Here is a 27795-nt window from a genome sequence, read left to right as displayed (position 1 = left end):
ATCCCACTGAAGGGACACAATTTAGTGGGGGTCAACTGTTGCATACTTTGCAGGTCCATCACCACAGCACGAGGGGCAGGCGTGACCCTTCATCAGGCTGAAGGTGCTCCCCATCTCCAGTACATAATGACCCACGTGCATTGCTACGAGGGCTCCCATAAGGGCAAATTAAACCTCTGCTCAGAGAACCCCTTTAAGACACCGCCAGGCCCCCCTTTATATTTGGAAGTTGTCATTTGCACATTATCGGAATTATTATCTATCAAGATTTTCATAGCAACCGTCAGAATGTGACATTTTCATATAATGTTCCCATAGAATCTATAAAAGAAGACTTATTTAAAGGGGAAATCTCACACCCTCCAGCAGTTCCTGCTCCGAGCGTCCTTTAATAGGAGCTGCTCCGCTGATTTCAATGCAGTTGCAATTTTTCTCTAAACCCCACCATTCCCAAGACAATAGGCGCTCTAGTGTCAGGTGGATGGAGCTGGGATAAAACAGAATACTTGGCCCCACCCACCTGACAGTAGAAAGACTTTATACAAAATCAGGTGATAAAATAACAGCTCTGATTCACAGGAAATGATGGGGGTTAGAGAAAAAATTTCAAATGCCCTGGGATTAGTGGAGCGGCGCCTATTGGAGGAGGTAAAGAGTTAAGGTTGATGGGGGTGGGGAGCGGTCCGCTTTAAATGGGTTTTAAGGACGACCAACTTGTAGTGTAATACAGTACAGAGAAGAAATAAATGGTGGCACCATTGATATGTTTGGGATTCCCGCTTATAGGTTAAGCTGATCCCAGAAGATTTTGTTATATGGGAGAGTTTAAGGGAACTTGTGGCCCCCAGTTCTGTCTCTCACAGGACTTTGAGAAGTCAGACTCACATTTAAGCATTAAAGGGAACCTGTCAGCAGGTTTTACCCCATTTAACTGGCAAATCCTCAAGTTGGGTATAAAATGTAATGTCTAGCATTCCCTCTTTTTTGTGAAATCTCACTCATATACCTATAAAAAAAATCTATCCTCCAAAGTCAGGCAAATATGACTCTTCTCTCCTCATTTTCACATGAAATTAGTCAAGTTTAGTGGTTGCAAGAGCAGTGTTACTTCTGAAGCCCATATCTTCAGTTTTACATGGAAACATGCACAATCTCAGGTCCTCGCAGTTTCCTAGATCTCTGCTTGCTGTCACTCTATAGGAAGCTTCATTGTTTATTTCCAGTGGACAGAAACCTGACCATGGTCACACAGGTGCACGGCTCATTAGCATCACAGAGAATAATCAGAGCTGCGTGTTATAACGAGCCGTGCACCTGTGTGACCATAGATAGATTTCTATCCACTGGAAATAAACAATGAAGCTTCCTATAGAATGACAGCAAGCGGAGGTCTAGGAAACTGCGAGGACTTGGTACAGAATGTATATTGGAAAACTGTATAACTTTTCATCATACAATAATAACTTTAAATTACTGAAATGGGAAAATCCTTTTAATTATTATCTGAATCTATTACGTGAATTGTGGATAAATGTCTATTTACAAAAAACTTATTGGGGCTTATTTACTAAGGGTCCACGGATTGCACGGCTGTGACAGCTATTTATCAGGGGATTGTGTCGCACATGATTGGATTGTGGCGCGGCTATGCTAGCTTTCATGCATCAGAAATCGGGGGCCAGGCTGTCGGACGATCCGACTGATTGGGACTGAGCACAGGATTTAGGATTCAATTTGTGTGGCAAGACAATGCACTTACCTGCACCAGGAAGAGGAAGGTGAACTTCGGGGACCTGAGTGGGGAAGCCACACATGCAGGATATTGGGTGCACAATCTTAGTGAAACGCGGCACAGTGCATGATTGTTGGACACTGCACTTTTGGGGATCGCGCAGGATGGGTAAGTAAATGTGCCCCATTATATTCTCCTACAGCGCCACCACAGGAGAAATGACGTACTACATGGTGCCCATTCAAATCAGTGGGTAGTGAGGGCAGGTTGGGTGATTCTCCTTGTACCCGCTCTCTATACAACGGAGGAGAGAGGACACGTCAAGGACTTGTGTTTCCCAGGATTTTTTATTTAATCATATAATATTGTGACCGAATTTCCTGAAAGGGTCTGACAGCTCTGCAAACAATCCTGTCAGGTCCCAGCTTACTCAGTCACCCCAACTATGACGTTAGCCCCCCACAAATATGACATTAACCCCCTCCCAGCTATGACATTAGCACCCCCAGCTATGACATTAGCCCCCTCCTCAGCTATGACATTAGCCCCCCACCTATGACATTTGCCCCCTCCTCACCTATGACATTAGCCCCCCGCCAGATATGACATAAGCTCCCCAGCTATGACATTAGCACCCCAGCTATGACATTAGCCCCCTCCTCAGCTATAACATTAACCCCTGCAGCTATGACATAAGCCCCCCAGCTATGCCATGAGCCCCCCAGCTATGACATTAGGCCCCTCCTCAGCTATAACATTAGCCCCCCCCCAGCTATGACATAAGCTCCCCAGCTATGCCATGAGCCCCCCAGCTATGACATTAGCCCCCTCCTCAGCTATAACATTAACCACTGCAGCTATGACATAAGCCCCCCAGCTATGCCATGAGCCCCCCCTACCTATGACAATATCCCCCACCCAGAGCATTTGTTTTTGTCTCATTAACCCCGAGACAACCAGCTTTGTTCCCCCCTGAGAAGCGTGGCTGCGTTGTAGGATCACTGCGCATTATGCTGACATAAGGATCATTCCCAGCGCTGTGTAAATTGTTGTCACATTTGTGTCCCTGCAGGAGCGGGGACCCCCTGAGGCGGCAGCTTTCAGCCCCCTCTCTTTGTTTCCCCTGCGCACAGCCTGGCAGCCGGGACGACTGCGCTAGAAATACCCGGAGCCCATAACTCAGAGCTGTCATGGTGACTGCAGAGCAGACTGCGGCGAGGTCCTGTCTGGAGCGGGCGAGGAGAGCGAGCGCCCACAATCTGGAGACCCGCAGGGCCTGGCCGGCGTCCTTATGGCACCGATAGTGGCGCCTTATCTATTCCAAGCCCAATTACCATGAGAGCACAAATGGACCGGAGTACGATAATTCATCTTACTGTGCAACAATGTATCATTTCATGTAGCCAAAGATGTGTTGTCTTATAGAGGAGGTTGAAGGGGCAAAATGAACATGCGTTATCCAAAACCTTACCCAAAGTACCCCCCATACTCCATAATGCCCCTCCTAGTGTCAGCATATGGAAAAATGCCCCCTTCAGTTCCCCTACCACAAAATAATGACCCTTTAGGGTGATGCCACACATGGCGTTTTCAGTCCGTTTAAAAACGCATCCGCTTTTGACCATTCTTGGCTGCTTAGAACCTGTTCATCTATTAAGATAATTGGGAAAAACGGACAAAAACTGATACGTTTTAAAAAATGGATGCTTTTTCAAAACGCATGCGTTTTTAAACGGATTGAAAATGCCATGTGTGCCATCACCCTTATGGTCCTTCAAATGCCCCCCCTAAGTGTCCTGCACTTAATACAATGCCCTCCTTAGTGTCCCCCACACAATATAGTGCCCCCTTATTGTTCCCCTCACAATATGATGCTCCCCTTTGTGTCACCCACATAACATATTGGGGCTCATTTAGTAAGGGGTCCGACGGACGCATTTTCGTCGGGTTTCCCGCCAATTTCCGTTTTGCGCCAAATTGCCCCAGCGCACCTGATCGGATTTTGGCGCATCGGCACCGGCTTGCACGCGACAGAAATCGGGGGGCGGGCCGACAGATTCAGAAAACGTGCGGGATTTAACAATTAGAAATGTGTTGCAAGACACGCACTTACAAGCACCGGGAAGAAGAAGGTGAACTCCGGCGGATCTCGGCGCAGAAGCTACGGATGCAGGAACTCGGGCGCATGAGCTATGTGAATTGCGCCAGACCCGAATCCTCGCTGGACAACGCACAACGGGATCGCGGCAGGACCAGGTAAGTAAATCTGCCCCATTGTCCCCCTTAGTGTTCCCCAAAACAGTTTAATATCCTCTCAGCCGTGCATACACTCTGCAAGAGAAGCAGTTGCGGACATGAAGCTTTTAGGCTAAATTATTCAGAAAATATCCATAGAATACGTCCTCAGTATCAGATTGTTGGGGCTTTCCCACTCCCATTAACCCCTCAGATCTGCTCTTGTGATATGCACAGAAGTAGATAGCACCATTATTATTATAGTGGTCAAACCAGGTTACTGCAGAGCAGTCCAGATTCATTTGAATGGGAACTAAGCTGCAGTTTCTTGGTTCAGCCACTAAACAGAGAACGGCGCTGTCTGCTTCCTGCTCCATTTTCTTAGTATCAGCAGCTGAGGTAGTGCCTGTTGTCAGACCCTCCACCAATTTGATATTGTGGAGCTATTCTATTTGTAACCTTGACAACCCCTTTAAGATGTGTGCCAAAACACTATGCCAGGGATTAATTGCTAACTATTTTACCTAATTACATCTAATTTCCTTTCATGAACATTTTCTTAAATTTGAGGCTGTAGGTGATGGCGGTAATTACCATCACATATAGGGGGCAGCACTGCCGATAATTATTCCTGGATGGATAAAATGTTGAGAAATGTACTGCTCAACTGTAATATACCGTACATACCGCTATATGTCCCCCAAGGCTCTGCACTGTATGATGCTGGCATCTGCAGCTTCTAATGTGACCCAAAAAGGGACCTCCTGACCAGACTGAGCCCCTCTCCTTACCGCACGTCCCTCACCTGCTTCAGGTCCTTGGATTTGCTCAAGCACTGAATTCCAATATCTCCTCTATAACCTCATTATCTATAGATACTGTATATTTTCTCTGTTGTTGGTGTGTATTATTATATGGCGGTATTATTTATGAACGGCATGATAGCATTATATGGATATTGTATATTTGTGTTGTAAAGAAGAATTGTTATGAAGGTATTTCATGAATTTTTATGGTGGTTTTATCGCTTTTGTACTTGGTACAGTAATTTTGTGCACTGTATGGTTGTATTATATGGAGCATGATAATGTAGACCAACTAATTAGCACACAGGAGGACATGTATTATCGTATCTGCGCCAAAAAAATGCTGGGATCTTTTGTTTTTTTGGCCGCAGAATTGTTGCGGATCATTTATAATGAGTTTGCGCCAGAAAGAACAGATGTTTCCCACTATCCCGACTCCTCCTCCTTTTTGGCGCAAGTGGGCGTGGCCTAACTTCTCCACATTATCCGTCACATTTATGTGTATTTTGTCGACATTTTTAGGCGCAATTTTTGGCGCACAATGGACCAGGAAAAAAATGTTCAGAGAGCAAAATTAAGGCGCAGTCCATGTAAGATTTTGGCGCACATCTCATTGATATCAGCATTTTTATGGCGCACGACTGATTATTACCGTCTACCCATTAATTACTTACAGCCGTGCGCCACTTTAATACATCGGGCTGTGCTTACCGGAGACTGATCTCCGATGCCGACAGTCGTGCTTGCGCCATAATTAGTAAATCCCCCCCATTGTGTTAGATGGCATTGCTAGCTGTAGTTTATAGGTAGATGGCATGATTATGCAGGTGCCTGCGGTATTACTTTGTGACACTACATGGCAGCGTTATTTAAACCTAGTATGACACCATGGTCACGGTATGTTAGTATCTATTAGTTACTGTATTGCAGGAATTATTATACGCAACAATATACAGGAACTTTATGGCAGCATTATATGGTCATAGTATAGAACTATACAAGTATATGGCAGTATAAACAGCAGCAAAAATAAATGACACTGCAGAAAGTATCTCCTGAGTTATGTGGGCATGATGTAGAACTATAATGCAGGGACTATATGACAACATTATTTACTATAGTTACTAAATAGCACCATACAACTATATGGCAGTGTTATATGGGAATTGTATGATACTATATATGACAGTATTTCATGGACAGTGCAGGAACTGTGTGACAGTATTAAATGGACATTATATGGTACTATATATCCATAGAGTATATGGCAGTATTACATAGACATTTTATAAAACTATAATCCAGGGATTATATGGCAGAATCCTATGGGCAATGTATGGCGATATACAGGCAGTCCTCGGGTTACATACAAGATGGGTTCGGCAGGTTTGTTCTTAAGTTGAATTTGTATATAAGTGGGAACTGTTTATTTTATTATTGTAGCCCCAACCAAACATTTTTTGGTCTCTGTGGATTTTGAAAATGTTGGGTTGTCATAAGAATCAGGATTAACAATAAAGCTTCATTACAGACACCTCTGATAACTGTTACAGCTGATCATTGTAGCCTAGGGCTAAAGTACAGTAAATGACCAATTACCAGAGGTCTGTTTGTAAGTAGGGGTCGTCTGTAAGTCGGGTGTTCTTAAGTAGGGGACCGCCTGATATATAAAGTAGAAACTATATGTACTGGGGCGTAACTTGGCACTGCCCATAGCAGACTTCTTAATGGGGCCCCCCTAAATCCTCATCTGGGTATCACAGACATTATAATGCAGGAAAAATATGGCAGTATTATAGGAGCACTGTCTTGTATTAGTGTAAGGTTACTGTATGGCTGTATAATGCAGGAGCCAAATGGAAGGATTATATGCAATTATAGGGCAGCATTATTTGTTAGTACGGTATTTATTTTGCCTGATCACCTCCATAGACTTTTATACGGCTTTATTTATAGGACAGGGACCTCTTCTCCGCCTTTTATCCATATGCAATATCCCGCTGACTCTCCCATATACTACATAATTCATGTTTCATCCTGTATATTTCTGTACCCTATTAATAATCCTATACATTCATATACATCTTACCGCCTCTCCGACAAAGGCATTGACGTTGTGTTATGGAATATATAAAGGGATATGGAAATCAATACTCATTGTGCCTTAAAGGGATAGGAAGCCTGCAATCTCCTTTTCATCTCCAGCGCAGGTGAATGCAGGCTATTGTTCTATGTTATCAGCCATTTCCAGGAAGGAGCTGTCTGTCCTCCCCCATAATCACTATGTTACAGTGTCTCACCACTTCTCAGAATTTCCAAATAGGGTATTATATTAAAAAAAAGCTTTTCCTGACAGCGCGCAGACATCCCCTTTAAGTGCCAGCTTGTCGCTTCTTTGCTTCATTGCTGCGGTTGCATCTTTATAAATTCCAGATCCACTTGTAAATGAGGTTTTTACAGTTTTTCACTACAGTAAATCCTCCAATTATAGTCAAGTATCTGCAGCGGAGCAGATCCAGGAGACGAGTTACGGATGAGATTTAATGTGGAAAAAAATTCCTCCACCGTGAAGGGGACAATCACCTGGAAAGCAAAATCTCTCGACCTTGAGTTGTCCTCTTCCTCTACCTATAGGGGGAGCCACTCAGCTTCATTGGATGTGTAACAGGGAATATAATGTATCACTATGCTATGAACAACCTCCCTAGTGATACAATTACTAAATGTGAACACGGTTTATACATCAATACAAAGAACAGGTGAGACCATACATACTGCAGCCAGTGCTATGTATTGTCCCTGGAGAGATGTGTAATGTAATCAGACCTTTGTCTAAGTTGTTAGTAGCAGCAGAACTGTGATATATGGATTTATATACCAGGATTGTAGCTTCTCCAACTGCCCTGGAGGCATTTCCTCTCACTGCTGTGCTCTGTGCTCTCTGAAGCCAGTGTTATGTATTGTCCCAGGAGATCTGTGTAATATTATAGAACGTTTGAAAAAGATGCAGGGCCATGAAATACAACCTATAAGAATTACACAAAAGTTTTTTCACATAACCCGTGATATTTAAGCTCTTAAGAAATTCGCCCATCTCACTGCTATTACAATAGGATTTGTGTTCCAGGATTGTAACTTCTCAAAGTACAATTTTACTTTTGGGATAAATAAAGTTTGTATCTATCGCTCTATTACTGTGGGCATGTCCTCACACTGCTGTGCTCAGCCACGCGCCTCCTTTAGTTTTGGTGCCTGCAGACATGAGACCTGACAGATCTCCACACGTGAGGTCTTAGTAGATATCATATAAAGCTTTCATGTAGATATAAATGTTGTATAAATCTGGGTCAGAGACTTGTGATGCGGCTGATAATGATGAGGATGTATCTTTGTAGTCCACCGGTGACCACCCCATGTGTCCGCTGTACCATGTACTGTGTCTGTGTGCGGATAATGTATAGATATATCTGTAAGTTACCTGCCACTCATCTGCTCTGTGTTACTGTGCAGAACTGTCTATGTCTTTCTGTGCTCTCCCTCATCTCTATACTCCGACTACACTTCTACTATCTATCTATCTATCTCATATCTATCTATCTATCTATCTATCTATCTCATATCTATCTATCTATCTATCTATCTATCTATCTATCTCATATCTATCTATCTATCTATCTCATATCTATCTATCTATCTATCTATCTATCTCATATCTATCTATCTATCTATCTATCTATCTATCTCATATCTATCTATCTCATATCTATCTATCTATCTATCTATCTATCTATCTCATATCTATCTATCTCATATCTATCTATCTATCTATCTATCTATCTCATATCTATCTATCTATCTCATATCTATCTATCTATCTATCTCATATCTATCTATCTATCTATCTATTTCCTACCTATCTATCTATCTCATATCTATCTATCTATCTATCTCATATCTATCTATCTATCTATCTATCTATCTATCTATCTATCTATCTATTTCCTATCTATCTATCTATCTATCTATCTCATATCTATCTATTTCCTATATATCTATCTATCTATCTATCTATCTATCTATCTATCTATCTATCTATCTATCTCATATCTATCTATCTATCTCATATCTATCTATCTATCTCATATCTATCTATCTATCTATCTATCTATCTATCTATCTATCTCATATCTATCTATCTATCTATCTATTCCCTTCTCTATCTTTCTCCTCTTCTCTTCTCCCTTACCTCTTTCTCCTCTTTTCTTCATCTATTTACTCTTCCATTTCTTCCACTCTCTGCCACCTCTTCTATTCTTTTCTGTCTCTTTCTCCTTGTTCCTTCCTCTCTCTTCCCTTCCTTTCTCTCTTTCTCTTCATCTCTTCCTCCTCTTCCCTCCCCTTCCTTTCTCTCTCTTTCTCTTCATCTCTTCCTTCTCTTCCCTTCCTCTCTCTCTTTCTCTTCATCTCTTCCTCCTCTTCCCTCCCCTTCCTCTCTCTCTCTTTCTCTTTATCTCTTCCTTCTCTTCCCTTCCTCTCTCTCTTTCTCTTCATCTCTTCCTCCTCTTCCCTCCCCTTCCTCTCTCTCTTTCTCTTCATCTCTTCCTTCTCTTCCCTTCCTCTCTCTCTTTCTCTTCATCTCTTCCGCCTCTTTCCTTCCTCTCTTTCTTTCTCATCTTCCCTTCTTCACTCTCCTCTTTCCTTTCTCACTATTTTTTTTCCTTTTCCTCCTCATCTCTCTTTCCCCTTCCCTTCTTCTCTCCCTCTGTCTCTCTCCTTTGCTCTGTCTAGTTCTGTGTTGCCTCTCATGTGACTGTTCTCCCTCTCTCTCAGACACGAACAGACTTTTCCTGGGACGGGATTAATGTGAGTCCAGCTTTCCCCCTGCCTGTCTCTTCTCTCTATCTGCACTCACTGTATCACATTGTTTCCCACAACCTCTTATTACTGCAATGATATTAATAAATTCCCTCAATATATATAGAGACCGGCTTTGGATCTTGAAACTAACGGTCCATGTCACTGAGACTGTAGTATTCCTAAAGTATCATTTATATGTTCAAGAAAAAGAAAGTGACCCCTTTGGATGTCTTCATAGATTACTGATACAATGAGATCTGATTGTTTCTATAGTCACAACTAAAGAGAAATACAATGTAACCAGTGAACTAAATGTACTACTAAGCTCTCAGAGTAGGGGCAAAAGTAAGTGAACCCTAGAAGTGTCTAGCCCTTACATATGCAATCGCCTTAACCCAATGTCTCCTAGAGCTCTGGATAAGATTTGTACAATACTGGTGAATTTTCTACCTTCCTCCAGTTCAGGATTATTTCAGCATGCAGCATTAGCTTTAGGATTTAGAATCTTTAGCATCCAGAATTGTGGCTTAGATACACTCAGATCATATTATTAGTAATATTTATTAAATTATTGGTGTTTTCAAAAGGTTCACTTTCTTTTTGCTGCCTATTTCCAAATCTGTTCCTACTTGCTGATGGTTTCCACCACGGAAACTGTTGTTTTCTGTTTCCATTTCTCAATAATTAAACCCATAATTGTGATAATGACTGCATAATTGATATTGTTTTTCACATGTAGACCTTCACTTTAAATGTCACTTGTGATCACAGTGTCTTAAAGGTACAATCTTTATTTTTTTTTTTACCTAAAGGAAACCTATCACCGTGAAAGTACAATCCTATCAGCAACAGCTTATAGAGCAAGACGATTTAAGGTACCACTTGTATCTTAGTGCTTTAAATCTGTACTCTTTTTGTGGTTATTAGTCCAGTGGGCGGTCTTACTCAGAGTGGACCACCCACTGGACTCCTTAGCACAGAAAGAGGAGGGATTTGAATCAATATTTTACAAGTTGTATTGAACATTTTTTCCATTCAACTATATATCCATCTGCTCAGCTCCTCCTGCTCTATAACATGCTGCTGGCAGAGCAGACCCCCATATAAAACATGATGGGTTCGCTTTAAGCTGGATATAAATGGTGCAGTTTTTTCATAAGATTCTGTGAATATTTTAAGTATATGTGCCATATGCATCAGATTGTAGATGTCTCCACTGTTCTCTGTCACATTGTCCACCATTATTAGTTATAATGATTTCTTGGAACCCCAAAAATTGATATGTTTTAAAGAGGTTGTAAGGGGGAGGAAATCCAAGACCCTGCACTAAGGAGGGACAACAAATACCTCTGACCCACTTTATACCACCTGGACTTACGGATTTTGCTTATCCCTATATAAGTAAATGGTGATCCAATGACTTCTCTTGGATTTCCAGCTTGGCTGAAACCCACAGGTCCCACTGGTCTGGAGTGAAATGAGAGACTAACACGCTACCATCCTTTTGATTGTGGGGTCTTGCATTTCGGACCCCCTGCAATCATACTTTTATCCCTTAATAATAAACTGGCAGTCCCTTTAAGTAGGGATGATGTCTCTACTCTCTTGATAATGACTCTTAGGAGAATCTGCGCCATGTCCGGCCGCCAGTATAACCCACCTTTCCCCCATCACACTCCATCACTTTCTCCTTTCACTGTCACAGCGAGATCACATATACACACCACAATCTCTGTCTCCACCACTCCTGGTTCTGAGCGAAGCTGTCTCTCGTCTGTCTGTCTCTCGATCCTGACCTGTCTCTCTCTATATCTCCATCTCTCTCATTACCTGAGCATATTATATCCTCTCTCTCTTATGATCTGTCAGCTATCAATGGAAGACACAACCTCGATCCTTCCTCGGTTGAAGAGACATTCCAATGCCTATGGAATTGGTGCTCTAGCCAAATCCTCTGTCAAAGGTACTGGACCTTGAGTGGTGACCCCCAGCCCACACCTGGGCTCCCCCCGCTCTGTGTCCCCCATTGCATCCACATGATAACCCACTATCTCTCTCCTCGCAGGTATCTCGCGAACGATGAAGGATCATGTGACCAAGCCTACAGCTATTGGTTCAGGGCGTGTTGCTCATATGATAGAATGGCAGAGCTGGGGTCAACCACCGCCTCCAACCAATGAGAGCACTCGAATGGACAGCGACGCTTACTCCGACCTGAGTGATGGAGAAAAGGAGGCAAGGTTCCTGGCTGGTGCGTATGGCATTGGATATACATATACTTATATTATAATGTTAATAATGAATGCTAATAATCTCTTAAAGGAGTTATCCAGAACGTTCTGCTTATGAGTAGTGACACACTTTTCCATGGAACAACATTATTTTCTCACAGATGGATATAATGTAGCTGCTGAGTGATACTATATACTATATTATACTGTGACTTCCTGCTGTGGTAGAGGGACAAGGCACAGCTCACCGACCTGTTCACAATAATTAATTCTGGAGGCACCAGGTTAGGACTAAGCATGTTTTGTGTTTAATCTGCCAATAATAAAGTCCTAGCAGGGCGATTGCTCACGAACAGTTAGCAATCACAGGACTCTCCATGTCGCCCATTTTATGGTCAGGAACGTCTGGCTGATGAGGTAAAAGACAGGAGGCGTCAATTTACACATCAAGAAAGCGGAGCAGAACTTTTAATAGATGTATATTGGTAAATTACCTAATATCTGCCCTCCCACCACACACTTTCACACACATTATAAAAAACATGAAGTGGCCAACCCCTTTAATGGATCAACATTTTTTCCTGATACCGCCAGCCAACACACTACTTTCTTCAGATGGGGGACCCTCATTCTTGCCATTGGTTGAGGAATTCCTTTTGTTGGACCCCAATCTGCATGTTATCAGTTACCCCAACAGCTACTCCATTCAGATGGAGGGAATGGAGCCAACTTTCTTATGATCGGAGGGGAACCTCACAGTCAAATCCTCATGATCATCATGTATTCCACTAATGGGGGGTCCCAGTGTTTGGATCTTTATCAATAAGTATGTTATGAGTGACCCACACTGTTGCCCCTCTATTCATTTGGGAGAATGGGGCTACTCCCATGATCAGAATGTCATCTCCTAATCCCTCTGATTATCAGGCTTCTTCATCAAGAACATCAGGGCCCTCATTTTTAGCCATTGGAGAGAGGGGCGGCAGTGTTTGAACCCTTCTTGATCATCATGTTATCAGAGACCTCTACCAAAGATTCTCCATACCGATGGGGGGAACAGTACCAATCTTCTCATGATTGGTGGGGGGCCCTACTAGTAGGAACAACCTTCTCATGATTAGTGGGGACACTACTAGTCGGACCCCAATACTCATGGGCACCTCCAGCCAGAGTTGATCTTATGGGAGTCTTTCCCCTCAGCTTAGTCAATAGTCTGGAAGTCTCCATCATTAATATCCATTACATTCTGTGTCATGTATTTTCTTGCCGGCATATTTTTAGTTGCCGCAGATCCAGAGGCTTGTGGGCTGTAACATTACAAAATGAATTAAATTCCTCCTACAGAAAATCACAATCAGCAAAGGAATTATTTTCCCTCCTAGAACACTCTGTCTCCGGAGTGTTCCTGCCTGGGGCGGCAATTAGGGCCATTAATTGGTGTAAATGTACAGTGGTTGTGTACTTCAGTGTTACCGGGCTTACGCTGATGGATAACTTATTATGGAGGGGACTGGGCTTCATGAGGTCCAAAGCACTGAAAAGACTCCTGTCGGGGCTGTAATTACTGGGTTTTATTGGGTTTGTACATAATGCATTGAGCTGGCAGACATGAGGTTTTCCAGCTTAGCGAATGTAAAGTACAGAACCTCCACATTGCTACATGACGTGCAGGAGTAGCGGTCTCCGTGAGGATTGTATACATTGTTGTGATATGTATCTACTATGTTCACTGTGGTATAATAAGATCTGATGCAACAGACTTCAGCAATAAACCATGTCCAGGGGCAGATTTGGCCTTTTTGCGGTCCCCAGTAAAGATTTGTATGGGTTCCCTCTCTAATGCACAGCTCTGCTAGGAACAGGTAGCCTTCCATAGCTTAAAACTGTATTGGGGACCATTGGAGCACACAGGGTTGGTCTAAAAAGATCATCTGCTTCCCACCAATATTTGGTGTCCGCTGATCTTCAGGACCCCAATAAATTGCATGGGTTGTATTATGTGTAAATCTTCTCCTGACTAGGACTAGACCTATAGTAAAAATGAATATGACCTATCCTCTACCCCAGGGGTCAGGAACCTTTTTGGCTGAGAGAGCCATGAACACCACATATTTTAAAATGTAATTCTGAGAGAGCCATACAATATGCACATGCCTCCCAGTAGATAGGTAGCTACGGCACATGTCTCCCAGTAGATAGGTAGCCACAGCACATGCACCCAAATAGACAGCTAGCCCCAGCACATGCCCCCCAAGAGATTGGTAGTCACAGCACATGCTCCCCAGTAGATAGGTAGCCACAGCACATGCCCAAGGTAGAAAGGTAGTCATAGCACATGCCCCCAGTAGATAGCTAGCCAGAGCAAATACCTCCCAGTAGACAGGTAGCCCCATCACATGCCCCCAGGCCCCAGTAAATAGATAGTCACAGCACATGCCTCCCAGTAGATAGGTAGCCACAGCACATGCTTCCCCAGTAGATATCTAGTGCCAGCACATACTTGCCCCCAGTAGATGGGTAGTCACAGCACATGCCTCCCAGTAGATATGTAGTGCCAGCACATAATTGTTCCCAGTAGATAGGTGGTTCCAGCACACGCCCCCATTAGATAGTCACAGCAAAAAAAAAAAAAAAGGGAATACTCACCTACCTGTTTTCCCTTCAGCATCTTCTCATAACTCCACGCTCTTCTATATGACCCAGACGCCACTGCCATTGCTGCTTAGGCAATGGCACCTGGGTCATGCGGCTCTACTCTATGACACAGGTGCTGTCACCTAAGCAATGTTGCGGCGATGGCACCTTGGTCACTGAAAGGACGCATGCAGTGGTAACATCCCTGCCTGCATCCAGAGATCTGCACTATGGGGGATATTTATCATACGCTGGTGCTCGTGCGCCAGCGTATGATAGCCCCGCTGCTGCAAATTCGCAGCCCGATACATCAAGAGGCTTCTGGCTCTTGATGTATCGGGCTGCCAGCAGCGCAGTGTTTAACCTACGCCAGGCAGGGCCTGGAGAAGAAAAAAAACGCAGCCGGTGACTTTTCACGTATGAAAAGTCGCCGGCAGCAGCGAGTGCGCAGGCGCGGGGACAGTAACGCGCCGGCCCACTCCCCTCCGGCCGCGCCCACCGCTCGGCTGGCCGCGCCCCCCCTTCATGCATCTTCATGCCCCACTGGCGTTAAGGTGGCGGATTGGGGAAAATAATCGCAAAAGCTAGCAACAAGCTAGCATTTGCGATTATTTCAGGGCCTTTGCGCCAGTGGCGGTGCACAGAGGTCCTGATAAATATCCCCCTGTGTGTCTTAGATGTACACACTGCCAATCGCAATTTAACAAGGATTTGTCTGAGAGCCAGATGCAGCCATCAAAAGAGCCATATTTGGCTCCCGAGCCATAGGTTCCCTACCCCTGCTCTACCCTATCTGCCGATCTGTCATACTTACATCTTGTCTCTGGTTTTCCCTCAAGGTGTCATGCAGCAATTTGCAATCTCTGAGGCAACGCTAATGGCCTGGTCGTCCATGGATGGAGAAGAGGAAAGTGTCAATTCCAACCAGGAAAGACAGAGCGAAACTTACCAGGAGCTGCTGGAGAACCAGGGTAAAAGTCTATGTTATCAATGTTGTAGAAGCAATAGCAGTGACCTAATAGACAAATATCATATGATTGAAGACCAAAGACAGTTCAGTAGCTCCCCCCCATTGTGAGAGGGCACTGTGGAACCAGATAGAGGAACCATCACAATAATTCATTCATAAGTACTACAATATAGTGCACATATAATAGCGACATGTAGTAGCCATATGAGATAACTTCTGTATGGAAGCGTAAGAAGACACCAGAATGGATGTTTAATGGACCCACTCATTGTCACTTCAATCTTCATGGCTACGTTGGTGCCGTTCATTGTAAAAATAGGGAGTTTCCTTCTTTTCATTGTTCTGTTTTTAAAAGACAACAGAATAATGGTCACTCCCACTGCCATACTTTGGCAATATAATCCCTCCATAACGCTCACAGAGTAGACCTATACAGTGTCCACTGTGTCTAAATGTTATAGAATGATTTCTATAATAATACATCCACACAATGCCCAAGGACCACTGCAATGGAATGGCCAGACAACAGTGTTTGATCAAGCACCAGAGACAGAACAGGTACTCAAACTGTTGAGGATGATGGTGGAGATACTCTTGTAGAGTTTTGTAGAGACAAAACATGCAGCTCAATTCCCAATTAATTTGGTGCAGGTAAAATTGCAAACTTTATAGTGAATTGAGGTGAACCAATTAAACTTTTGGCTGGCAAAGTAGACTTTTTCTGTAGACCATCTCAATGATGGTGATGGATATCCATTAGCGGGACAGCTTAGATGTGTAGAACCAGAACATGTAGCTCAATCCCCAAAATTGTGAAAGCTTGTGAAATTGTGATGTCCTAATAACATTTTTGGCTGCAAAAGTAGACTTCTCTTGTGGGCCATCTCAAGGATGATAATGGAGATCCATTAGTGGGACAACCTTAATTTTTGGAGCCAGATATCTAGCTGTATTCCCAAGGTTAGATGGAGACAAAATAAAGAAAATAAATAATGAATTGGGGAGTCCTAATTATATTTATGGCTTGTAAAGTAGGCTTCTTCTATGGACAATCTCCTGGATATTGTTGGAGGTCTGTTGGTGGGACAACTTTGTTTTTTGCTCCTAAAATGGGTTCAAGTAGGAAAATTTGGGTTTCCTAATGAATATTTTTGGTTGGCATAGTGGACTTCTTCTTGATATCAGTGTTTAATGTGTTCTTTATGTCTTCCCTGTCCTGTCCTCCTTCTGTGTTTCCTATGAATGTTCTCCCCTCATGTCTAGACAACCTTGCACAGACACACTCCGACTGCTGGCCGCATTCATACGTGTCTCAAGGACTCTACTGCCTGGGCTCCTCTGAAGCATGGGCCAGCAGTGAACAGTCGTTCACAGTATCCCCGGCACCAACTGGGGTTGTAACCACAAATCCTGGACCTGAGTTTGAAGAAAGACAGCTTGAGAACATCTGTGAGATTGCCCCTCAGTTACTGCACTCTAAAATATCCCCTTCAGAAGAAGATGACGCTGTTTGCCATGACTTGCAATCTCTATCTCCGCCACGTGAAGAGTGTGAGAGCCCCCCACACAGCCGGAAGGTCTCAGATGTGGCAACATCAGGGGTGCAGTCTGGAGAGGAAGAAGAGGAAAGAGAAGTGGAAAACTGTGTCAACTGAGGGTTGAAGTCCACTGAGAAAGGGAATGTGAGCATGGCCATGTCAGAGACTGGCACTGTAAGGTGGCTTATGGATGGGGTCATTTATCAACATTACCCTAAATTCAATGGCAGCTGGAAGGAGCATATAGTCCTTGTTGGACAAAGACAAGATGTTGCTGCTCTCCAACTTTTTGCACTCAGCCTCTATTGTCAACATTATTTTGATACATGTTGCCTATGTTCCCCTTCTTATTGTTTGGAAAGTTTGAGCTGTGGTGGTCATAGTCCTCTTCAGAGCAATAGATGCTCCATTTTGCACAATGATCCACCCTGTTTTTATTACTTTTGGACATTTTTAGGAGGCATAGTTTCCCTATGTATATTCCATAGTCCTTTTTTTGTATTTTATAAGACTACATTGTCTTTATCAAGCACTTATTAACCCCAAATTAACAACCAGAAATGGGTCTACTATACGGTCCAGATATGTGATCCACTAGTTTTAAAGGTGTATTACAAGCTTTGGTTACTTGATCTCCCAACTCAGCTTTAAAGCACCTTAAAACAGAGCACACTATGATAGCATTGATATGATAGCAATGCCTACTCTATGAGGTAAACAACAAGATGGGGCCATAAGTGGTCTAAGAGATCCTCAATATTTGTACCCAGAATTAGGCTTTGTACAGTGATTTCCAGACAGAGCACAGGTCACTAAGCATCAGCAATGCCTACTGTATGACATATCCTGAGGTAAACAACAAGGTTTGACTATTTGTGGCCTACAATTTCTGAAAGTTTTGAAGCCTTAGCTTGTGTTCAGTGATCTCCCAACACAGAATTTTAGCATAACATGACCTGAAAGCAGAGTACACGTAAAAGCATTAACAACATATTCTGAGGTAAACAATAAGGTTTGGTTTTTTGTGGCCTACAAATTCTGAAAGTTTTGAAGCCTTAGCTTGTGTTTAGTGATCTCCCAACACAGAATTTTAGCATAACATGACCTGAAATCAGAGTACACGTAAAAGCATTAACAACATATTCTGAAGTAAACAATGAGGTTTGGTTATTTGTGGCCTACAAGTTCTGAAAGTTTTGAAGCCTTAGCTTGTGTTTAGTGATCTCCCAACACATAATTTTAGCATAACATGACCTCAAATCAGAGTACATGTAAAATCAGCAATGACACATTTTGAGGTAAACAACCAGATGTCACCATCTGTAGGCTTTATGTTGGTTTATACCCAGACCTCGGCTACGTTTAGTGATCTTACAACGCATGATTGTGGCATTACCTTAAAGCAGAGCACACACAAAACCAACAATGCCTACTTTATGACATATTCTGAGGTAAACCTCAACAAATGTGGCGTTGTATTATTCCCTCACATTGTATACTCAGTTTTTAGTTGCATTTATTGATCTCTAAATGCAGTGCTGGGCCTATAATAGAACCGGAAAGGAGAGCACACACAAAACCAAAAATGCCTCTGCTATATGAAGATAAACAATTAGATGACGCATTATGTTTCCTGACATCCCCTTTTAGTCAGACGTACGCTCTTAGCACTGTGATATTACAGGACCAAACAGCAGGTCACAAAAAACATCAGCTAGGCCCAATGTATAAAATACTCTGAGGTAAATGACTATATTTCGGGCCGTTATTTCATATATAACCCACTCTACATATATTTAGTCAGTTTTATGCTGTGTTTAGTGATCTCCTACATGGCACAGGACTGAAAAGAGAGCCCTAGGCAACATCTACAATGCCTTCTGCCTGAAATACTCTGAGGAGATAGTAGATGACATATGGCCTCCATGGTCGTTTACCTCAGAGTGTAATATCAGTTTTAGGCTGTGTTCAGTGATCACATCACCTTGGCATAAAACCTGTATAAAAAAGCACATAGAGCCACAGCACCGCCTATTGTTTACCTCAGGGTTATCTATTCAATCAGATGTGTATGTAGGCCGGGCGTATAGTCAGGGTCAGGCTGCATACGATGATATATGGTGTAAGATGAGCACAACCAACAACCGCAATATCTACTGTATGAAATAGTCTGAGGACAATGACCAAATATGGCATCATGTAGTCCACAATCCCTTTAAATATGCACTTAGATGACCCCTGAGGGTGCCCATATGTAGTCCACAGCCGCCCTTGAGGACAATAGAGGCTTCATGTATGCACCATATGGCATTGTTATAATTATGTGTCATGGGAATCGTTGTTTTCCTATCGTCTTCATAACATATGTTTTTGTCGGGTTTTTTTATATGCTTAAAATGTTCGTATTAGGAGCAAAACAACAGCATCAAATCTAAAGAAGGAAAAACTCCAAAGCGCTTTCAAAGGGATCCCTTTTCTCTATTGATGCTTTTTTCTTGCTCCGGGATCCACTGGGTTACAGCTGTCACCTTAATCTATGGATTTGGAAAATACAACATTTTTTTGCCTAGGTAACATGTTGGCACTTTACTGCCCCCTTTTGGCTGCAAAGCGATTTGATAAATGACCCCCATCCTATGAGAGTGTGAAACTATGGACATCGAGGATTACTAAAAACGGCAACGAAAATGTGAAAAAAGAGACACAGGCTGTCTGTCTAATCTACCACCACTGCAAAAATGTCTTCCCATGTTGTCCAAGAGCTGAGGACCACCTGCTGAACCCTCCATACTCATCTGTGATATGACAAGAAGTTCCAACCATGCCCTTCACCCGAAGTTTGCATGTCTCGAAATGAGACAGGCTCGAGTGGTGGAAAGAAAGACTGCTCAGTTTGGGGAGGTCTCGCATGCCTTAAAGTGACCTCCTTAAAACATCCTACAAATCATTGCCAAAACCCTAAAAACTTAAATCTGCATTCCTGCCAAAGACCCCAGAGCATTGCTGTATACCCCAATTCCCTGCCAAAATTTTAAAGGGCATTGTACTTCATCTTCTTGCCAATTACTCCCATGCCAACCTGAAAAATATACACACGGGGCGTGTTACTTTTTTGTTTGTTTCTTTTCCAATTTTTTTTTTTTAATCAGAATTGAGTCATGTAACCATTACCACTTGCAGAGCATTGCTCTGGATAGACTTCTAACGGTTAACTAAAGTATTTTCTTTTAAATTGTGACAAGAAAGACCTGCAGAGCATCATGGCACTGACCTCTTGGCCCGTGAACCCAACCTGTGATGGTACTCCTAGGTATACTCCTTGTAATGTCCTACTCACCTTTAATCTGTTCACGGCTGCAGATACAACTCGGGGTGACTTCCACAAAGATATAGTAGGGACTATGGTACCAGTAGAAGTTGGATAATGGTCGTGGTGGTCTACGGGTTGTAAGAGCTTTTTTACCTACAATCTGCAAATAGTTCATACAAAAATAGCAAATAAAAACAATGGTGACAATGACCCATAATCTCTATACACAGGTTATGGAGAACCCTACTTATCATGTCTAAGTAGAGGTTGTGAGGACCTTCCTTGCAGTCTTGGCTTTATCTTTTATTTTTACTGTTTGCCCATACAGGTTGTGTTGTCTTTTAACCTAGAGATATAGGTTTTGATGACCTTTTCCTGTAGATTCAGATCGAGTTGAACTTCAGTCTACAGACTCTGGGTTTGATGCTTATTTTGCCATTTAACTCTACATTGAACTGATTTTTTACATTTTTTACTTTGCAGACTGTGCATCGAGGTGAACTGCACAGTTTATCCACAGCATTTTGGTGACCTTTTAGGTTGCAGTGACCTCTTGATCTTTGGTCTACAGGCACTGGTTGAAGGGACCTTCTGATCTTCAGTTTACAATTAAAGGTTAAGTAGACTATCTTCTGCATACAAATATAGTTTGAAATAACCCTTCCATAGAGGTACAATTTGGGATTTGGGATATACTTGACAATATACTTTCCATTTACAGGATGAGGTGACTCCTTAATGTTAAATCTGCAGAGATATGTCAACATAACCTCTTCAGGTAGAGTTTGGGATGACTTCTTTATCTTTATCTTTGGCCAATAGATACAGGTTGAAATGACCCCTTCATCTTCCTTCAGATACTATTTGGGGGTGACCTTATCTTTAGTCTATAGGTACAAGTTGTGATGATATAAAAGATAAGACTTTTTTTTACAGATGGAGGTGGCATCGTGATCTAAAGTCTATGGATATAAGTTGATATGACCGGCTAATTTTTAGTCTACAGATATAGGTTGGGTTGACCTCCTGATTTTCCGTCTACAGTTTCAGGTTAGGGTGGCATCCTTATCGTCTGTCTTGAGACACAGGTTGAGATGACCTCCTTATCTTCAGTCTTTAGATTAAAGTTGGGATGTCTTCTTTTAACTTCATCAAAAGATACATATTAGAATGACCACTTTATCTTCAGGTTGATACAGGTTGAGGTGGCCTCTTGACCTTATATAACATTTGGGGTGACTTCTTTATCCTTAGCTGTAGATACAGGCTGGGGTGGCCTACTTACCTTCAGTCTTTAGAAACAAGTTGGGCATCCATACTGAAGATAAATCAGTTCAGAAAAGAATTTGAGTTTCCAAACTGTTCTAAATTTTAATCTTCATAATTCATAAATTGTAAATACATTTCGACAATAATTTCCATATCCTGTTGAAAGTTGTCCTGATAACTCTTCCATGCAGTTTTTGGTCTTTGGCAGAATATTTGGCCTTTAATGTCTGTGTAGTTCAGGTTGTTCTATGTCGCTTGTGGTCTAATGATGTCTTATGTAACTTTTTTTATAACCCAAGTGACTTCCATGTAAAGTCTCATTGTGCAGCAATACTGTACGTCTGTTTCTGCATTAAATTTTTTAAAAAATTTCAAACGTCTGAAAAATTTTGAAAATCATCAAACGTTCAATCAATGTGTTTGATTTCTATGTCTAAAAGTTGGGTTGGATCTTCACCGTTTTCATCCTTTTGCTCTCTTCAGGTCACACAATCTCTTGCTTAAAAATTTACATGTCTCATATTTATATAAAAAAGTTAATCTTGTGAGAAAAACATGATTCATAACTTTTCCATAACAGGTTTCTCTGGTTCAGGGGAATCATCTTCATGACCTAAAGTGGAGAATGGTTGAAAAGAGTGTCTTCTTCCCTGGAGGACCTACCTAGTCCTGTTCTTCATTACACAGACTGTAATTAAATTGGTCACTGTGTAATACTCAATTTCTCCAATGGTGGCGCTGAAGGAAAAAGAAACACTTACAGTTTGATTCTAGCACAAATCACAGTTGATTGAACAGTAATAAAAGGCATGTTAAAAATCATTTCGAACCTAGAAAATATCCACTCATAGGCCCGAGAAACTGGAATACTTTTTGAATACCTGCTGTGGCTGTGGATTTCATTTTACACATACATAATCTTCCTAGTATTAACTATTTTTAAGTGTATTTTATTACTCTGAATATTTAACCATTTCCATTTTTTTTTGTTTTTATTCTTTAATTTATATATATACATATATATATATATATATATATATATATGTATATATATATATATATATATATGAATCTTACCTTATTTTTTCTAATATGAATGCAACATTATATTTAAAAACCAAAAATATGGCTTGATATATAATGTTTGTAGAGATTTTATGGTTATTTTTCTGTTTCAGAAAGAATTTACATTCATAATTTCCCTAAATAAATGTTATTTTTTATTATTTGTATATTTTTTTAAAGATGTAAATATTTTTAATTGTAAATATTTCAAAATTCGTCAAGATTTTGGGGAGTACTTTTTATTATTTTATATATATATATATATTTTAGTGAGTATTTGTTTTTTTGTTTTTATCATGATTCCGTTCAATAATTTGTTTTTTAAATTTAGGTCCTTATATTGCCTGTAGCCTTAGAGTCATCTTTATTTTACTTTCATATTAATTTACATTCATCATTTTCCAAAACAAATATTATATTATTTCATAGTTTTCTATATTTTAATTTGATAAATGTACCATTGTTAATGTATTTTTCACAATAATCTTGGGAGTATTATTATTAAGATTATTATTTTGTTGCTCCCAAAAAGTTGGCGGTAAATTTGGGCCATTTGTTGTCTTTTATCTCCACCAACATGTGAAACTTAGAGGTATCTTTCTTTTTGTTTTAGAGAGGATTGATTTTTTTTAATTTTTCAAAATATATATTTATTTTATTATTTATATTTACTACATTTCATTGTAGTTATTTTTTCTTTATATTTTACAATTTAAGTACAGGCGGTCGCCTACTTAATAACACTCGACTTACATACGACCCCTAGTTACAAACGGACCACTGGATATTGGTAATTTATTGTACTTTAGTCCTAGGCTACAATAAACAGCTGTAACAGTTATCACAGCTGTCTCTAATGAAGCTTTATTGTTAATCCTGATTCTTATGACAACCCAACATTTTTAAAATCCAATTGTCACAGAGACCAAAAAAGTTCTGTCAGGGGTTACAATGATAAAATATACAGTTCCGACTTAAATACAAATTCAACTTAAGAACAAACCTACAGACCCTATCTTGTATGTAACCCAGGGACTGCCTGTGTTTAAAATCATTTTATTATTATTATTTCCCAAATTTTGGGAGTATTTGTTATCATTAATAGTATTATTATTTTTATTGTTGTTGTTATTATTTATTATATTATACCTTTTCCTGATTATATTTATTGCATCAAAAAAGTTGCTTGTAAATTTGGGCCATTTTATCTTGTGTTTTTGTTGCCACCAAAATTTTGGACTTCATTTTTTTTTTTTTAGAGAGAATTTTCATTCAGATTTTATGAAAGCATATATTATAAAATTTTGTTTTATTTTATTTTTATTTAATAGATTAAGTATTTAAAATGTAATATTGTTATTTAATATTTTGATTTCAGGAGTATGTCTACTATTATTGCTATTTATCATTTTTACCATTTTATGTTATGGTTTTTGTTGTCATGAAGTTTTGGACCTAAAACCGTGGAGTCATTTTTCATCTGTTTTAGAGATCATTTTTTATTTATTATTGATGGAATATTTTAAGTGTTCAATATTTAAAAGATTCAAAATATTTAAATGTATATTATTATTTAATACAATTTATTTTCTCAAGACCATTAATTATAATAATGATTATTACATTTTTTTTTCTATTAGATGGTTTTAAAATTGGGCCATTCTATGATTGCTTTTAGCACCAAAAATGTTTAAACCTATTACTTTCAAGCCATATTTGCCATGGAAAACCTCAACCAAAACACACTTAAAACTATTTTTTTTTTTTTAGCCAAAACGAAGGGTTATGGGTAAAGAGAAGGGGATAAAAACACCTACTTTATATAGGATCATGATGGAAGGATTATTTGATCCTTTTCTATTGGACCCTCAAATCTGATTAATAAGTATTTATTAGCTCACATAATAAACTTATCGGCCAGATGATCAGTAATATCTTAAATTAGTCCCTAAAATTTTAATTATATTATAAATACTATCTAAAATAATATAAATATACAGTATCACTATGATCAATGTGATATCAGATATATACTGACAATCAGCTGTGATGTCCATGTATAGTGACCCAAACATCTATTATATAAGTAATACATTGGGGGGGTTTATCACAGCTTCAGCACCTGAAAACAGGCGTTCAAGCCAATTGTCGGAGCAGAGTCAGGGATTGCAATTTCTCCACCCTCTACACCGTTTAAGCGGGGAGGAGGCGGTTCCAGCTCATGCATTATGCTAGGCTAGGGCCAGGCTAAGGTGCAATTCAGTGCAATGCTCCCGCCCACCGAGATTTATCGAAAGGCCCGATCCTCCTGACAGATGCGGCAAGTGCCAGGGGTGGGGGGACCATCATAGGCTGGCTCACTTTACACCAGCCTCTGATAAATTTGCCCCATTGTGTTATGCAGAGTGACATGTATGTATATATTGGTCATTGTGAAGTGACTTAGGAGGCGTTGACTTCCCCTCTGTGTTTTAGTGTGTGAACTTTACTTGGCTGTTCTGCAGCTCTGTTGTGGTCCAATAGTAATTATCGTCTGTGACTGACAGAGCTCTGCTCCAATCATCTGCAGCTGAGACTCTCTTAGTTCCTATTTGTACCCTTCTCACAGCTAGTATAGTATTGTGCTGGTTATATTTTGTGCTATTATCCTGTTTATATTCACTTGCTGTACTTATGATATTTCTGGTTTTCTCATCTAGGCATTTGTGTTTTGACTTTCCCTTTTGGACTGTTTTGTACTGATTTTGCTTTCTTTGTTGAGACCCAGACCCATGACCTCACTTTTAAGCTTGTTTGTGCATCTTGTTTCTTGTCCTCACTTTGAAGTCGGGAGGGACTGTCTCCAAGTTGTTCTGTGTCACTTAGGATACACAGAGGCAAGCAGGCAGGTGACAGTTTGGAGGGCTCAGGATAGGGCTCACTGTCTTGTCTGTCCTCCCTGAGTCCAGAGTGATCAGTCATCCAGTGGTAATGGTGATTTATATTGTCAGATATGTCCTATGTAACAATGTAATATTTAATAATCCTGCACCATGTCAGTGTCAGGCTATATATTATGGACACGGTTATGGATTGTCTGATATATGTAGCGGCAATAATAACCATTCTATGGTGGTGTCAGTAATAATTTCCTTGGATTATGCATGTTATAGTCGTCCCTATAATATCCAATCTGTTTTGCGTCCTTTAATAGAGATCTATGACATGTATGACGTCACTTCTATACAGTATTGGTCATATCTGATGGTTGTGATCCTTGTAATGGCAGTTACATGTCTGGATTGTACGGTATCATACCTAGGTCATATCTGATATGTAATGCTGGTCTATATGATACTAGTATCAATAGTATCTGTGGCTACGGAAGACCCACTCATGTTACGGATGTGTTCACCTCTTTACATACTGTCATATAGAGCACATAAAACATGCCATATACAGCAGTGTTCAAATAATGTTGCCAAACAATGTCCAAATGGAACTGTGTATATACTATCAGTGCTGTATGATATATGCTGTGTATATACTATCAGTGCTGTATGATATAAGCTGTATACACTCACTGGCCACTTTATTAGGTACACCATGCTAGTAACGGGTTGGACCCCCTTTTGCCTTCAGAACTGCCTCAATTCTTCGTGGCATAGATACAACAAGGTGCTGGAAGCTCCTCAGAGATTTTGCTCCATACTGACATGATGGCATCACACAGTTGCCGCAGATTTGTCGGCTGCACATCCATGATGCGAATCTCCCGTTCCACCACATCCCAAAGATGCTCTATTGGATTGAGATCTGGTGACTGTGGAGGCCATTTGAGTCCAGTGAACTCATTGTCATGTTCAAGAAACCAGTCTGAGATGATTCCAGCTTTATGACATGCTGCATTATCCTGCTGAAAGTAGCCATCAGATGTTACAGGGTACATTGTGGTCATAAAGGGATGGACATGGTCAGCAACAATACTCAGGTAGGCTGTGGCATTGTACCAAGGGGCCCAAAGAGTGCCAAGAAAATATTCCCCACACCATGACACCACCACCACCAGCCTGACCCGCTGATACAAGGCAGGATGGATCCATGCTTTCATGTTGTTGACGCCAAATTCTGACCCTACCATCCGAATGTCGCAGCAGAAATCGAGACTCATCAGACCAAGCAACATTTTTCCAATCTTCTACTGTCCAATTTCGATGAGCTTGTGCACATTGTAGCCTCAGTTTCCTGTTCTTAGCTGAAAGGAGTGGCACCAGGTGTGGTCTTCTGCTGCTGTAGCCCATCTGCCTCAGAGTTCGATGTACTGTGCGTTCAGAGATGCTCTTCTGCCTACCTTGGTTGTAACTGGTGGCGATTTGAGTCACTGTTGCCTTTCTATCAGCTCGAACCAGTCTGCCCATTCTCCTCTGACCTCTGGCATCAACAAGGCATTTCCGCCCACAGAACTGCCACTCACTGGATGTTTTTTCTTTTTCGGACCATTCTCTGTAAACCCTAGAGATGGTTGTGCGTGAAAATCCCAGTAGATCAGCAGTTTCTGAAATGCTCAGACCAGCCCTTCTGGCACCAACAACCATGCCACGTTCAAAGGCCACAAATCACCTTTCTTCCCCATACTGATGCTCGGTTTGAACTGCAGGAGATTGTCTTGACCATGTCTACATGCCTATATGCACTGAGTTGCCGCCATGTGATTGGCTGATTAGAAATTAAGTGTTAACGAGCAGTTGGACAAGTGTACCTAATAAAGTGGCCGGTGAGTGTATATACTATCAGTACTGTATGATATATGCTGTGTATATACTATCAATACTGTATAATATAAGCTGTGTATATACTATCAGTGCTGTATAATATATGCTGTGTATATACTATCAGTGCTGTATAATATAACCTGTGTATATACTATCAGTACTGTATGATATGAGCTGTGTATATACTATCAGTACTGTATGATATAAGCTGTGTATATACTATCAGTGCTGTATGATATAAGCTGTGTATATACTATCAGTACTGTATGATATATGCTGTGTTTATACTATCAGTACTGTATGATATGAGCTGTATATACTATTAGTACTGTATGATATATGCTGTGTATATACTATCAGTGCTGTATGATATAAGCTGTGTATATACTATCAGTGC

General features: G+C 40.9%; 1 protein-coding gene and 1 long non-coding RNA gene across 5 annotated transcripts in view; both read left to right on the top strand.

The window, feature by feature from the left end:
* FAM131B (family with sequence similarity 131 member B) overlaps nt 1-22549 on the top strand; it is a 47755-nt gene extending 25206 nt beyond the window's left edge. The window contains exons 3-8 of one of the 4 annotated variants that reach the window (XM_072129340.1): nt 9604-9636; nt 10443-10505; nt 11500-11593; nt 11696-11881; nt 15335-15466; nt 16729-22549. In XM_072129340.1, coding sequence (XP_071985441.1) covers nt 9604-9636; nt 10443-10505; nt 11500-11593; nt 11696-11881; nt 15335-15466; nt 16729-17120 — 900 coding nt within the window. In that variant the 3' untranslated portion in view covers nt 17121-22549. The remainder of the gene's footprint in view (nt 1-9603; nt 9637-10442; nt 10506-11499; nt 11594-11695; nt 11882-15334; nt 15467-16728) is intronic. The other 3 variants (XM_072129342.1, XM_072129341.1, XM_072129343.1) reach the window with 3 other exon arrangements.
* Nucleotides 1-27795, top strand: part of LOC140106014 (uncharacterized) — a 340407-nt gene that overhangs the window by 241652 nt on the left and 70960 nt on the right. The window lies entirely within an intron of this gene.

This window comes from Engystomops pustulosus, chromosome 11 (genome assembly GCF_040894005.1).
Source record: "Engystomops pustulosus chromosome 11, aEngPut4.maternal, whole genome shotgun sequence".
In the NCBI taxonomy this organism is placed as follows: domain Eukaryota; kingdom Metazoa; phylum Chordata; class Amphibia; order Anura; family Leptodactylidae; genus Engystomops; species Engystomops pustulosus.
Note: the sequence above shows the minus strand (reverse complement) of the source record. Positions and strands in the feature narration are given on the sequence as shown.